General features: G+C 54.1%; 2 protein-coding genes across 2 annotated transcripts; one reads left to right on the top strand and one right to left on the bottom strand.

The window, feature by feature from the left end:
- The first annotated feature begins 52 nt into the window (after positions 1–52).
- Positions 53–5,937, top strand: LOC144941693 (glia maturation factor beta-like). Its single transcript, XM_078868072.1, has 7 exons — positions 53–169; positions 3,034–3,130; positions 3,957–4,006; positions 4,133–4,185; positions 4,785–4,864; positions 5,150–5,223; positions 5,407–5,937. The coding sequence occupies exons 1-7, from the start codon at positions 167–169 to the stop codon at positions 5,476–5,478; spliced, it is 429 nt and encodes a 142-aa protein (XP_078724198.1). The 5' UTR covers positions 53–166; the 3' UTR covers positions 5,479–5,937.
- A 372-nt stretch (positions 5,938–6,309) lies between these two features.
- LOC144941692 (protein cornichon homolog 1) lies at positions 6,310–10,819 on the bottom strand. Its single transcript, XM_078868071.1, has 5 exons — positions 10,663–10,819; positions 9,574–9,642; positions 8,414–8,526; positions 7,687–7,830; positions 6,310–7,448 (listed from the first exon to the last, which is right to left on the bottom strand). The coding sequence occupies exons 1-5, from the start codon at positions 10,741–10,743 to the stop codon at positions 7,421–7,423; spliced, it is 435 nt and encodes a 144-aa protein (XP_078724197.1). The 5' UTR covers positions 10,744–10,819; the 3' UTR covers positions 6,310–7,420.
- Positions 10,820–13,918: the final 3,099 nt, after the last annotated feature.

The following is a 13,918-nucleotide window of genomic DNA, read 5'->3' as shown; positions in this document are numbered from 1 at the left end:
CCTCGTGACCGCGCGCTGATTGGCCCCGGTGGCTTTTTCGAGAGCAGCCAATCAAAGGAGGTGCGCGCCTTCGGGGATCCCGGGCTGATCCGCCGCGCATGCGCAGGAGGGGAATGAGGAGTGTGGAGGAAGCGGCGGCGGAGGCGGCAACGGCGCGAAACTCGTGATGGTGAGGGGGGGGCACAGGGGAAAGGGGGGCACAGGGGAAAGGGGGGCACAGGGGAAAGGGGGGCACAGGGGAAAGGGGGGCACAGGGGAAAGGGGGGGCACATGGGAAAGGGGGGACACAGGGGAGGGGGGGACACAGGGGAGGGGGGGACACAGGGGAGGGGGGGACACAGGGGAGGGGGGGACACGCGGGGGGAGGGACACATGGGAGGGGGGACACAAGGGAGGGGACAGGCACAGGGGAGGGGGGGCACAGGGGAGGGGGGCACAGGGGAGGGGGGGTACAGGGGAGGGGGGGTACAGGGGAGGGGGGGGTACAGGGGAGGGGGGGTACAGGGGAGGGGGGGGTACAGGGGAGGGGGGGGTACAGGGGAGGGGGGGGTACAGGGGAGGGGGGTACAGGGGAGGGGGGTACAGGGGAGGGGGGGTACAGGGGAGGGGGGGTACAGGGGAGGGGGGGCACAGGGGAGGGGGGGCACAGGGGAGGGGGGGCACAGGGGAGGGGGGGGCACAGGGGAGGGGGGGGCACAGGGGAGGGGGGTGCACAGGGGAGGGGGGTACAGGGGAGGGGGGGTACAGGGGAGGGGGGGCACAGGGGAGGGGGGCGCACAGGGGAGAGGGGCGCACAGGGGAGGGGGGGGCGCACAGGGGAGGGGGGGGGCACAGGGGAGGGGGGGCACAGGGGAGGGGGGGCACAGGGGAGGGGGGGCACAGGGGAGGGGGGGCACAGTGGAGGGGGGCACAGGGGAGGGTGGGGGCACAGGGGAGGGGGGGGCACAGGGGAGGGGGGGCACAGGGGAGGGGGGGCACAGGGGAGGGGGAGCACAGGGGAGGGGGGGCACAGGGGAGGGGGGGCACAGGGGAGGGGGAGCACAGGGGAGGGGGGGCACAGGGGAGGGGGGGTACAGGGGAGGGGGGGCACAGGGGAGGGGGGGGCACAGGGGAGGGGGGGGCACAGGGGAGGGTGGGGGCACAGGGGAGGGGGAGTACAGGGGAGGGGGGCACAGGGAAGGGGGGGGCACAGGCGAGGGGGGGGCACAGGGGAGGGTGGGGGCACAGGGGAGGGGGAGTACAGGGGAGGGGGGCACAGGGAAGGGGGGGGCACAGGCGAGGGGGTGCTGATTGTTTGGTTAATGCCTCGCCCCGGGGAGGCTCGGGATGGAGTAGTTACGGGCACCCGTGGAGCGAGGTGGGTCGAAGAGAGAATGAGGTGGGGGGAGTGCAGGGAGCTAGGTAGAGAGTGGTGGCTACGGTTGCGCGGACGCCCTAATTGTGTTTACTTACGTAGCGCACGCTACAGGATGATGAACACTGACCCTAACGGGATGACCACCCACGATGACCCAAGAGTGGCCATCTTGGCCACCGGTCGCCGCCGCCCCACTGGGTGGAGGTGAGCGGTGTTCAATCAGCCGTGCGTGATGATCGGTAGGAGGGAGGCGTCATCTGTGATCAAGAGTCCGCGAAGTGGTCACGCGACACGCGGCTTTGCTCACGGGGCGACTGAGCGGGTTGTACATCAACATCACCCCTGGTGCACTTGGCTGGTGACTGGGGAGACAAAGGCGGCTGAGCGTGGGGTGTTGGCCATACACCCTACCGCCCCCCGTGCGCCGTTCCGCCCTTCATAGATGCTCGCGAACAACACTTGCCCAACAGCCTGAACATGCAATACTTGTGATATTTGCGTATATTTGTATACGTGTGTGGAAAGCTGTCAGTGTGGGATGTGTGTGTAAAGGAGAGCCGACACAAGGTTGCAGGGGGTTCGTCTTTTAATCCTTTTCTCCCATCAACACCTGTCCCCAGCCGTCCCAATCTCGTTTCCGCTAAAGGCCCCTTCTTCCCGCCCGTTCTCCCCTTATATCTCCTTGATTACCCCTCCCACTAACCCTCTTATTGGTGGGAATCCTTCCCCTGACACCCCTACATGTGTATAAATGTATGCGGTCTAGGTGTGTGTTGCCTGTAAGTGTACGGTGGCTAGTAAAAATGGCACAAGTGAAAACTATGAAAAAATTGCACAACAAATAACCACCGGCGGTTAGGGTCAGTGTTCATCACATCTTTCATTCAGATGTGTACATGTACGTACGGTATGTTTAACCTATTTCGCACAGTACGTATCCAACGGCGCTAACTGTTCGTACAATACTTATCTGTTAATACAGTCCTGTTTTATGTTGCCATATTTTACAGTTTTTTTTTTATCTCAGTAAGTTCGCTGAATTGTCGACGAATTGTCCCCACAGTCTGTATAACGGTTGTTACGGTGTGTACCTTGTATGTATACATGGCATGGTAGGGAGCACGGCATCTCCCAGTCATTTCACAACACCCCTGGGTCTGTCCCGTGACCTATCAGCAGCGAGCCTTTATCACGTCACATGATAGCCTTAAAGTAAAGTGCACCTAGCCTGGCACACGTGCGGTGGTCACGGAACCATCACTGAAAGGCGAATTCCGGCTATAGACATCTGTGTATTTGTATGCATTGCAGGATGTCCACGTGCTTTCTACGTAGTGGGGAAAGATAGTGTCGTGATTAGCACGCTACGCTGTAAATCCAGCGACCCGAGTTCGATTCCCGTTCACGGTCAACATCGGTGACGAATATCTGAACCGGTCCTGGGTGTCCCCTAGGTCAACTAAGCCTTAAAATGATGAATGGTACAATGTGTAAACATTGCCACAAAAGCATCTGGGCATGGTGTTGGCCACCCGCTGACCTCATGCCGGCCTTCATATGTGTTCGCGAACAGCACTTTCCCCAAGTCTGTTAAAGGCTATACAGGAATATTTGTATCTTTTTATGGTATAGATGTGCGTGACTGTAAATGTGTGTATGTGTGTGTGTGTGTCCAGGCAGAATCCCTGGTTGTCTGCGATGTGGACCCTGAGCTGGAGGGAAAAATCCAGAAATTCCGTTTTCGCAAGGAAACCACCAATGGCGCCATCATCAGTACGTGCCTCGCCCATCCAGCTCCTCCCTGTCCGAGCGGCACTCTGTCTGGCTGCTTTACTGTCAATCGAGTCTGTCTCACTGCATATCCTTTGTCTTTCTGTCTGCACATGTATATTTCTGACTGCCTCTTAATTTGTCTGTTTGTCTCACTTTCTACAATTTTGTCATCTGCTCAAGTCTGCTATCATTCCAATGGAGAGGGTGTTAGTGTTAGGATTGTTGGGGAAACACCTGTGAAGGGGGTCTTCTTGTCCTGCTTCCCTGTGTTAGGCTGGGAGTGCTGCTGGCTGGAGGGAATGCCACTGGCTGGGTGGTGGTGGTAAATCGGCTGAACAATAACCTGTTCGCGCGCCAGTCCGCGTGGCGGTGATGCATGTTTGCGATAACGCGGTGGTCGGATGATGGAGCGTGGCGAGCAGTTGTGAAGGGATGGCCGCCGGGGGCTGTTAGACTCTAACGCCGTCACCACGACAGCAAATCCATTGACAAACGAGCGCAGTCAAGCGAGGTCATTAGTGGCTGGCCACCCCCTCCCACCATCTCCACCCCCTCCCCCACCACCCAAGGATCTCACGAGACCCCCGCCTGACCCCACATCCATCGGACCCCACACAGCCTCGCTCCGTATGTCGGTTACCGCTCACGGCGGCGGCAATGAGATATCGTCGCTGTCTTAACCCTCATTAGCGGTGTGAGTGGATATCTGTGTTGATTATTGAGTAGGTGATAACGAGATATCTCGATTCTTTACTGAGTCGATGGATAATAACGAGGTGTGTTGATTCGTTAGTGGATGATGACGACGTGTGTTGCTTTGTTCCAGTGAAGATTGACAAGGAGCGGAGGCTGGTGGTGCTGGATGAGGAGCATGAGGTGAGCGACACGGCCCGCACTGTGTCCCCACACCCCTCTCCATCCCTGTAATTGCAATTTGATGCCTCGACGGGTTATCACTGGGAGGGGGGGTTTACAGCCTCTCCTCTGCTGCACTGTCTGCAGGACATCACACCCGAAGACCTGAGGGAGGAGTTGCCAGAGCGGCAACCTCGATATCCTTCCAGGGCAAAGCCTTACAGACTGCTGGGTCACGTGCTGTTAGTGAGCACCTAAGGAGGCCAGTATGACCTGCATGGGGGTGATGTGGCCAGCACCAGGCCAGTTCGCCTCTGCCTCCCTTGTGCAGATGTTTACACGTCGCACGAGAGTGTTTAAGCCTGCCCCAAGCTAAGGGAGGCATAAGCATGGTTCTGATATAATTTGCCACCTGTGTTAACTGTGGCCAGTTCCATGTTCTTAGCGCAGTGCGCGAACCACTGCATCACAACTCTCAGCAGGACACGTTCACACACCTGCTCTCCCACACCCACTAATGTTCATTCGCAATCACCAATATTCTCTCATAAACACACACACCCAGTCTCCCATTCTTGCACATTTCCACGCACTCACACACCCACCTACACTCTCACACATCCACTGACCTACACACACCCCCACTCTATGACCCACACTTGTTCACTCACCCATACTATCTCATACACCCACTCGCTCGTTCACTCAGTGGTGCAGGACTGCTGCTAATGGGAACCCCGGTTTCATTTCGCTGGTGACACTGACGGACGAGTCATCCTTGACTGCGTCGCGACACATACCTTCTCTACAGCTACAAGTATCAGCACGATGACGGGCGTGTGTCTTACCCACTCTGCTTCATCTTCATCAGCCCCCAAGGTGAGCATGGCAGGCCCCACGCAGCCACATACACAGAGAACACAGCTCAACACACCACCACACAGCGGAACAGACCATACAGTGGGACACGTGCCACACACCACCACATACTGCACAGCATACACGGAGTGGAACACCCCAAAACACACTTAACTAAGTAGAACATACTTCACTAACACCCTCACACAGCTGAACACATTCTGTAAACCACCACCACCACATACTAGCACATCGTCATACACCCCACTGCACACTACATGTCTGTGTTGCCATGGGTGTGTGCAGGGTGCAACCCAGAGCAGCAGATGATGTACGCTGGCAGCAAGAACAAGCTCGTGCAGACATCAAAGCTCTCCAAGGTATTAATTCTAGATTTGAAGCTTTCGTGACTGCAAGGATTCATACTCTTAGGTTTTTTCGGTAAAGTCATGTAGGTATCTTCCCAGAGGGGCCCTCGGTGGAGGGTTTGGGCCCCAGAAGAAAGTTGGACCATGTCTATTAGTGATATGAAAGATATAACATGCTTGTGTGTGTGTGCACAGGTCTTTGAGATCCGTAACACGGAGGAGCTGACAGAGGAGTGGCTCCGGGAGAAGTTGTGCTTCTTCCGCTGACCAAGAGGGGAGATGGGTGGGAGAGCAGGGCCCAGTGGCCCCTCCCAGAGGTCTCGTGCTGGGCCCCATCATTCCCCCTTCCGCACCAGCCGCTGTCCATTGTCTAACTTGCTGCACGTTTTCTAACTTTTTACCCTTAAGGGACCAAAAGCTTTACGGGTAATCAAGCCATTAGCGAGCGCCATTCTCGCCGCTTGGCGAGGAATGGAGTCCGTGCTAGCGCTGCCTGGGTCATGTTCGGCCGGGGCTGAAGGTCGCCGGCATGGCCATTTGATTTCTCCTGGGCCGACTGATGCACGCGAAGGCAGCTTCTTAACGCTTTCCCCGAGCCCATTTTGTATTCATGATAGGGAGCAAAACCCACCACTGGCTTTTCTCACTGGAATAAATGTTGCAGGGAAACTAATTTGTGGGCTGCTTTGGTCTGAGATTAAATGAGAAATGTTCACGAGGTGCGAATGAGCTGTTGTGTACTATTCTCTTGTGTGCTTGTGCAGTGAATTGCCATTGGGCAGTATTTTCATCTCGCCACTAGGCGCAGATTAGTAATGGGCCCAGGGCCCATTTTGGATGCCACTCGCTACCAACGTTAGGCACGTTCCTGTAAATTTCACAAATCGCACCAGATCACATTTTTTATTCTTTCGCCAAGCTAAAATAACTCTTGACAAATCCCAAGAGTAGCGGGAGAAACATCCCAAGCTGTATTGCGTGGCTGCCTCATGCGTGTGCTTGTTCCTCCACTGGAGATGGAGGCTGGTGTTGAGCAGGTGCAGCTCTGGCCAACTTGCGGTGGACTGTGCATCATGGCATGAGAACAAGACTACGCAGCATATTAAACTGTGTTTTATTGGCATGCAATTGTACACATTTACTCAAAAACAAGAATTGAAATCGTTGGGGTCAAAGCACACGTAAGTCGTCGGGGAAACGCACACTCTTAACCAACAAACACAGTGCCTCCCCAGGTAAACCTCTGTAACCTCACAGAGCAAATTGCATCAGACAGGGGGGGGGCTGCCGCCATGCAGAGTTTGATCCCTGCGCTCAGTTCAGCACCTCGTGGCTGCCCTGACCACAGCCAGCAGATTTCACCACCCCCTGCCTGTGCTGTGGGGAGGTGGTTACATAACCGACACATTTGTGATTTTTTTTTTTGCACAACTGATTGGCTGACGATTAAAACAATAACTCCAAACGGGGGTCTCAGTCCAAGCGCTCTTAGTAAACCAATTCACACAGCATACTGTCCCCCCAGCCCTCACACAGGTTCTGTGCAGCCACTCCGATTCAACGTTCATGAGCATTAGGTGCGGTACGGTTAGAGCTCCCCGTGGCTTCATTGGAGGAGTCCCGATGCCGCTACTGCTGAAGTATCACCTCTCCTTACCTGCCCTGCCCCGCCACACCCACCACCTCCTCCCACCTTAAAGTTAACACCAGAGGCCGTGTCATCATCTGATTAGGGTCCATCACTGTGGTGGGGGCGGGGGTGACTGAGGAGGCCGATCATTGGTGTGAACTACATCGGGCTCTAGCCTCACTGGCAGCTTCTAATTAAACTTGACAAACAATCTGCTTTGTGTTTGTACATTAATGAGCATTCCTTCACGAACGGGTTTGCGTAAAAGGTAAAACGTAAATGGCCTCTGGACAACGGAGTGGGGATCGGCACAGTCTGCGGAATGTGACGCCAGGCTGCGGGAGTGGCGGGTGGTACAAGTGTGTGCATGTGAAGTGTTTTATCCACGTGAATGTGCTGTATCTGTGGAAGTGCGCACGCGGAATGCACGTGTCATTTGTGCACATGTGAGGATGTGTATGCACGCGAAGTGTGTGTACAGGTTAGGCACATGTAGGCAGTCTGCATGCTTTTGCTGTAGTGAGTGCACCCTGTGCTGGATCTCTTGAGGCCAGGCTGGGCGTGGAGCTGTGCTCCATGCTAGTAGCTCACCAGCACGTAGATCATGCTGCAAATGGAGCACACAAGGGTGGTAACTCGCACCAACCGCACAACACAAGGCACACCCCCCCACTCCATCAAAACACCATACCAACCACATAGCTCTTCAGCAACATGCCCAAATGAACCACACACCTCAGCAACCACAAACCCTCAGCAACCACAACCTACCACAGGAACTGCACACAAATTGCAACCTTCACGACACTAGGTGTGGAGCCCCTGCGGAGGGGCGGTGACTGCACCTGTATAGGTAGTAGAAGAAGGACAGCAGGTAGAAGGCGAGCTTGCACCAGCCTTCCTTCTGGCAGTAGGCCAAGACATCGGCGTTCATGATGGTGGTGGGGTCATAGAGGCCAGGCACGCTCATCACCGGCCGATGCAGGTACCTGTCATCGGCAGCCATCAAACAGGAACCATCAGCCAACCACAACACCCACAGTGTTCATTAACATAAACGTATCGCAAGTGTTTGTTGCCACACTGATAAAGGTTGGTATCGTCATGACTATTGTTAGTGGTGAGAGTGAGGAGCGTTCCTGAGTGTTAGCATTGCCCGTGCCGTCAGTAGTGTTAAAGACAACATGAAAACAATGGGTTTGTAGACACCATGTGTTTTGGGGCTCTGTGGGCCCAGACTGACAGAAATTTGAATTTTTTTTTCAAAATAAACGGCTTCTTAACGTGATTGATGTGATCAGAGGCATAAAAGGAGGGGGGGGGGTACAGCATGTCCGTCACATGCATCATCATCGCGTTCTTCAAGCACATTGTAATAGGTCAAAGCAAAGCGTGTCAATACAGTGCTCTGATGATGTGCCTGACCTTGATTTTCAGTTTCGCATGAAGAAAACGCATTGTGTTTAACAACCCAGGTGCACATGTAGTAGAATAAGGGTTTTGTTTGGGTTGCATCTTTCACGGTGCTGGGAATTTGGGTTGAGACATGGAGACCCCAAGGGAGGTGCTCACCTCCAGATGTGGTAGGAGAAGAGGGGCACATTGAGCACCAGCGTGAGCCACTCGGTGGCGCACAGAAACATGACGCAGAAGAGCGCGTGGATGAAATACTCGGGCAGCACCAGCTGGGGCAGGGGCAGGGGGCGGTTGAGCACAAGCACCTCATTACGACACGTCGAGGCCCTCATCACCAGGGCTTCACAGTCTTGCATTCAAATCCATCCATGGCATTGTTCACCCTCGATACCTCTGCAACATTCGCCCCCATGTCCCAGCCGCTCCCTCCGCTCCGTGGACTCTGGTCTCCTTCGCTGCTCCATCATTGGTGGCCACTCGATTAGCCACTACGTGCCCACTCTTTAAAACTCCCTCCCCAGGCGACTCCCCCTGGTCCCTTCTCTCTGCTTTCAATTCTGCTAAAAATAACCTTCAACCACATGCCCTTCGACCCTTCATTGATTATTTTCTCTCCTTCTCTCGAGTGGCTTCCTTTCCTGTGCCTCCTGTTCCCTCCAGTTCCCCCCTCCTTTGTACTTTTGTGCTGAGACGTTTGTTACGTTACGACCACGTCATAAATGTTAGTTGTCACCGCGATCCCGACCTGCCCGTGTCTGCCTGCCATGATGGCCTCCAATTCGGACATCTCATCGGGCAGTGGAGCATTGCGAAACTCCGAAATTTCAACGAAGGTATTGAAGCAAGTCAACCGCACCTAAACCAAAGTAATTTCCAGTTTAACTAACCTGAACACAAACTTATAATATTCTTGGTTCTTTCGGTAAAGTCACGTAGAAGGGAAATAATAAAAATAAAACAATAAAATTCTCACGACGTTTCGATTGCAACACAAGCAATCGTCATCAGGTGTGAAAACCACAGCAAGAAAATTTGAAAAAGGTGGCGGTTTTTTAAAAAGCACATCGGTGCAAAAGACCGCCACCTTTTTCTAATTTTCTTGCTGTGGTTTTCACACCTGATGATTGCTTGTGTTAGAAATCAAAACGTCGTGAGAATGTTATTGTTTAATTGTTTTTATTTGATTATTTCCCTTCTACGTGCCTTTACCGAAAAGAACCAAGCATATGAATCCCTGCAGTCACGAAAGCTTTAAATCGAAACAAACGTATAAGTTGCTATTCATGTAGGCATGTGCAAGAGACAGTGTGTCTTACCGGATTGAGCGTGTTGCATTGGTCTATCGGGTTCTTGTAGTCGGTCTTGAGTTCATCGAAGGCGATGATCTGAGAAGAGAGCGGGAACGCATGTGACTGCCTCAACGGCATTAGTGCAATAGCACTACCGATGTGTAACTAGACGTATGAGTAGTTTCAGCACAGTTCATACAACTTACAAGTGTTGCTACAGTCTTCTGGCAATGTCAGTGAATGGCCGCTTTACCAGGTCAGAGAGAGATGGGAGTTCCAGACTTAACCCATTCATTAAGAGAGCCAGACTGAATCCCTATGTTCCTGTTTCTGTGTCCCTTTGTTCCAATGTCTCCTTTTTCTGTGTTCCCGTCCGTATCTTGTCTCCTTGTCCCAGTGTCTGTTTCCCCGTGTCCCAATGTCTCCTCCCCGTGTCCCCATGTCTCCTTGTACCTGCGTCCGTGGCCCCATATCTCCCTGTCTGTGTCTCCTCGTCCCTGTGTCTGTGTCTCCATTTTTCCTTGTCTCTGCATCCGTGTCGCCATGTCTCCTTGTACCTGCGTCCGTGTCCCCAGGTCGCCTTGTCCTAGTGTCCATGTCCCCATGTCCTAGTGTCCATGTCCCCATGTACCCTTGTCTGTGTCCCGTGTCCCCATGTCGCCTTGTCTCTATGTCCGTGTCCCCATGTCTCTACGTCCATGTCCTCATGTCTCCTTGTCGCCTTGTTTCTACGTCTGTGTCCCCTAATCCCCTTGTTTGTGTCCCCATATCCCCTTATCCCTGCGTCTCTCTGTCCCCATGTCCCCTTGTCTCTCTGTCCCCATGTCCCCGTGTCTGGGGGGCACCGCCGCCGCCTCTACATTCCCCAGACTGGACACGCATCGCGGCCTCCTCGCGGCTCGCCATTGGCCACAGCTGGCAGCTCCACCCAATCGCGTGCCGCCTACCGGTCACGTGCGCACTCTCAGCCAAACGCGGCGCCTATCCGCGCTAGGAAATCCGAGGCCCGGGCCCCGCGCAACCACGAAATGCCCACCGCGCGGGCCGAGGCCCCGGGACAAGCGGGCACGGGGCGCTGGCTCGGGGAGGGAGGCCGCGGAGTTTGGCACCACTCACATGCCAGATTGCGAAGAAGATGAGCGCGGCCGTAAGCAGGAGGGCCAGCATGTAGCAGAAGGCGGCGAGCGTGAACGCCATCTTGACGGACGGGGCGCCAGCCGCGCATGCGCAGTTCCACTCCGCTGAGCCGGCAGCGCCTGCTTCCTCGACGGTCAGACAGAAGTCATCCGACAGGAGTCGCTCGCTCAGACAGAAGTCATCCGACAGGAGTCGCTCGATCAGACAGAAGTCGCTGGCTCAGACAGAAGTCATCCGACAGGAGTCGCTCGCTCAGACAGAAGTCGCTCGCTCAAACATAAGTCGCTCGCTCAGCTAGAAGTCATCCGACAGGAATCGCTCGCTCAGACAGAAGTCGCTCGCTCAGACAGAAGTCATCCGACAGAAGTCGCTCGCTCAGACAGACGTCGCTCGCTCAGACAGAAGCCGCTCAAAGCAACTTGGGTGGCATTGACGCTCTGGTGGCCACTGTAAGGTCCCCGCGATAAAATATCATACAATATGTCAATGATAATCGTATTGTATAGTGTGTAACTTACAACAAGTGCGTTTCTATTGCACCTTTGCGTACGATGGCAGCAATATGTGCAGGAGTTAAATGCCAATGTCGAGGTGTGCTGGCTACGACGAGAGGGCTTTAGGAGAGTTCGTGTCGTTTTGCTGCTCCTCCTCCAATGTAGAAGCGCAGACTACTACAGTGGTTTTGCTGTATGGTCCATAGGTTGGTTTGCATGGCCGGTCACACTTGCTGTGACTTGCGTCTTTCACTTTCCATTCATGTCGGAGATGTGCTACATCAGCCTGTTGAAGTTCTGATGCGGTTGATATGACACCGGTGCCTTTGAGGAGGAAAGCCAAAGCCAGCAGGTGTGCGTGCGATGTTTGGGTCTCGAACAAGGCGTTTATTCTGGACGTACGCGTTGTTCCAATCTGTTCACCACGGAGTGATCTGGGTTCTATTCTAGGATGGTGACTTCAGTGCGGTCCCAGAAGGGGGGTCGGGACTATGAGCCGGCGGCAACGAGGAACGTTGTTGAGGTCTCGGTTGATGGGCTAAAGTGGTTGATGGCAAGAAACGTGTAAACTCCTCTTCTTGGTTCAAAATAATTATCACGACGTTTCGGCCACAACGCAAGCAGCCGTCCTCAGGACGGCTGTCGGGGAGACAGCGTCTGAATGAAACACCACCACGCTTGGAGCGTATATTTAAGCTGGGTTGGAAGCTTAAATATTGTTGTTTTATTTTTATTATTTTATTATTTCCCTTCTACGTGACTTTACCGAAAGAACCAAGAAGATGAATCCCTGCAGTCACGAAAGCTTTAAATTGAAGTGTAAAGCCTTTTCAGTTTGTATAACACGTACGTACTATGCTGTGAAGGACAGCCACAGTCGTATCCCTCGTGCTCCACCTGTGTGTATTACTTGGTACGTCCATCCCCTTGCTCTACATCTCCGTTCCTGTAGCTTGCTTCTTCTTGCGGCTTCAGATAACCTGGATTACTTTCGTCGTCTTCCGTTCCCTGTGTCGTGCGAGGACACCTTAAATAACTAATAAAGGACGGCTGGGAGGACAGCCAAGGGGGAGGAACCATGAGAATGGCTGACTTGGAGATATGTTGAGAAAGTGGAACGAGGAAGAGAGGACAGAGGGGGAGAAAGATACCAAGCGACAGTGTTGGTGGAAAGGGTGTGATGAGAACCTTGTGGATGGTCCCAGAAGGAACGAGAACGCGTAAAAGCACGGGGCTTGGCTGGAGAGAGCTTCCTACGAGTGAGTTGTGTTGCAGAAACAATTAAGTTCCCTTGCGAAGACGACTAGTGTGGAATTCCCTTTCACTGTGTTAAAGTCGCCACATCCATTTATAATTCACTTCACAGTTACTTAATACTGGTAGGAACCTCCTGGTTACACCAACCCACAGGGGATTATTGTGTCCGTCGTGCAGGGAGGGCCTGGGTGGGGAGTGAGGGGCTGGGAGGGGAGGGTGGGGAGGGGCTGGGTGGGGAGGGTGGGGAGGGGCTGGGTGGGGGGTGGGGCTGGGTGGGGAGGGGCTGGTCACCCCGTGGTGCCCTGATAAAACTCAACGTTTAACCTACTCACGCCGGCTTGTGCCCGCCCTCACAGTCGGGCATATTTGCGGAATACACCACGCCGCCGTTGACCCTGGCCATTGACCGAGCAACCCAACGTTCCTACCAGCTCCCTCCGCAGGAATGTGTTTTTAGTGACCACAATAGCGACAACGACCTCTACTGGCAGACGGATTTTCACGAACACCGTTGCTGAAACACCTTGTGCCGCACAAGGACAATTGGCATTGCGGGTCCCCTAAAGATGAACAAATACTGAAATATTTCATTATGTAATGGGCTCAATATAAAGGCTGTTATTTCATCATAATTTGTATTCAGCATCAGCTTAAATATTTTTTTCTGCCGCCTTACCCATCTACCCCATGTATAATTCATAAATAAAAACTCAATCGTCAAAACTTCCTTTAAAATAGCAGGTATATAAGAGGTGACGTTTTGGTAATGGAACTTATTCCCAATAGAGGCCAGAGAGGACGCCCACCACCGCGCCCCGTGAGTCACACGGAGTTGTGATGGCCAATACCATGGGGACTATTTTAAGGCATTTATCGTAGCTTCCTTTTGCCGTTATCATGACTCAGCGTTAAAATTATTTCACTCCGCCATTGTAAACGCGCCATTACGGATGACGCGCCACAAATGGCCCTTCAGAGTTGAGCTCTTTCAATTGACAGCCCTGACTGACAAGTTATCCTTTCCCGAAACGTAGGCCTCCATGCTTCACTGGTAACGGTTGACACTGCACTGAGGTCCAGCCTTGAGGTCCCCCTCTACCCCTCCACGTGCCTCACCCCTGTCCTTCCACGTCCCCCCTCTGTCCCTCCATGTGCCCACCCCTCTGTCCTTCCACAAGCCCCGTCCTCCTTTCCATCCACGTCCCACCCCCCCTTTGCCCCTCCACATGCCCCACCTCTTTGTTCTTCCATGTACCGCACCACTTCTGCCCTTCCACGTGCCCTACCGCCCCTCCAGGTGCCCCACCACCTCTCCTCCTCGACGCTCCCCACCCCTCTGCCACTCCACGTGCCCCATCACCTCTGCCACTCCACGTGCCCCTCTCTACCCCTCCAGGTGTCCCATCACCTCTGCCACTCCACGTGCCCCAACCCCTCTGCCCCTCTACGTGCCCCTATTTGCCCCTACCTCTCTGCCCCTCCAC

This window comes from Lampetra fluviatilis, chromosome 25 (assembly GCF_964198595.1).
Source record: "Lampetra fluviatilis chromosome 25, kcLamFluv1.1, whole genome shotgun sequence".
NCBI classification, from domain to species: Eukaryota; Metazoa; Chordata; class Hyperoartia; order Petromyzontiformes; family Petromyzontidae; genus Lampetra; species Lampetra fluviatilis.
The sequence above is the reverse complement of the archived record's forward strand: the minus strand, read 5'-3'. Positions and strand labels throughout refer to the sequence as shown.

Excerpts from the sequence above, each read along its gene's own strand:
- LOC144941692 (XM_078868071.1), bottom strand. The coding sequence starts at position 10,743 with ATGGCGTTCACGCTCGCCGCCTTCTGCTACATGCTGGCCCTCCTGCTT. Across the intron at positions 9,643-10,662 it reads TCTTCTTCGCAATCTGGCAT|ATCATCGCCTTCGATGAACT; the intron begins GTGAGTGGTGCC and ends CTCTCTTCTCAG. Across the intron at positions 7,831-8,413 it reads TTCTCCTACCACATCTGGAG|GTACCTGCATCGGCCGGTGA; the intron begins GTGAGCACCTCC and ends TGCCGATGACAG.
- LOC144941693 (XM_078868072.1), top strand. Across the intron at positions 3,131-3,956 it reads CACCAATGGCGCCATCATCA|TGAAGATTGACAAGGAGCGG; the intron begins GTACGTGCCTCG and ends GCTTTGTTCCAG. Across the intron at positions 4,186-4,784 it reads CCAGAGCGGCAACCTCGATA|CCTTCTCTACAGCTACAAGT; the intron begins TCCTTCCAGGGC and ends TCGCGACACATA.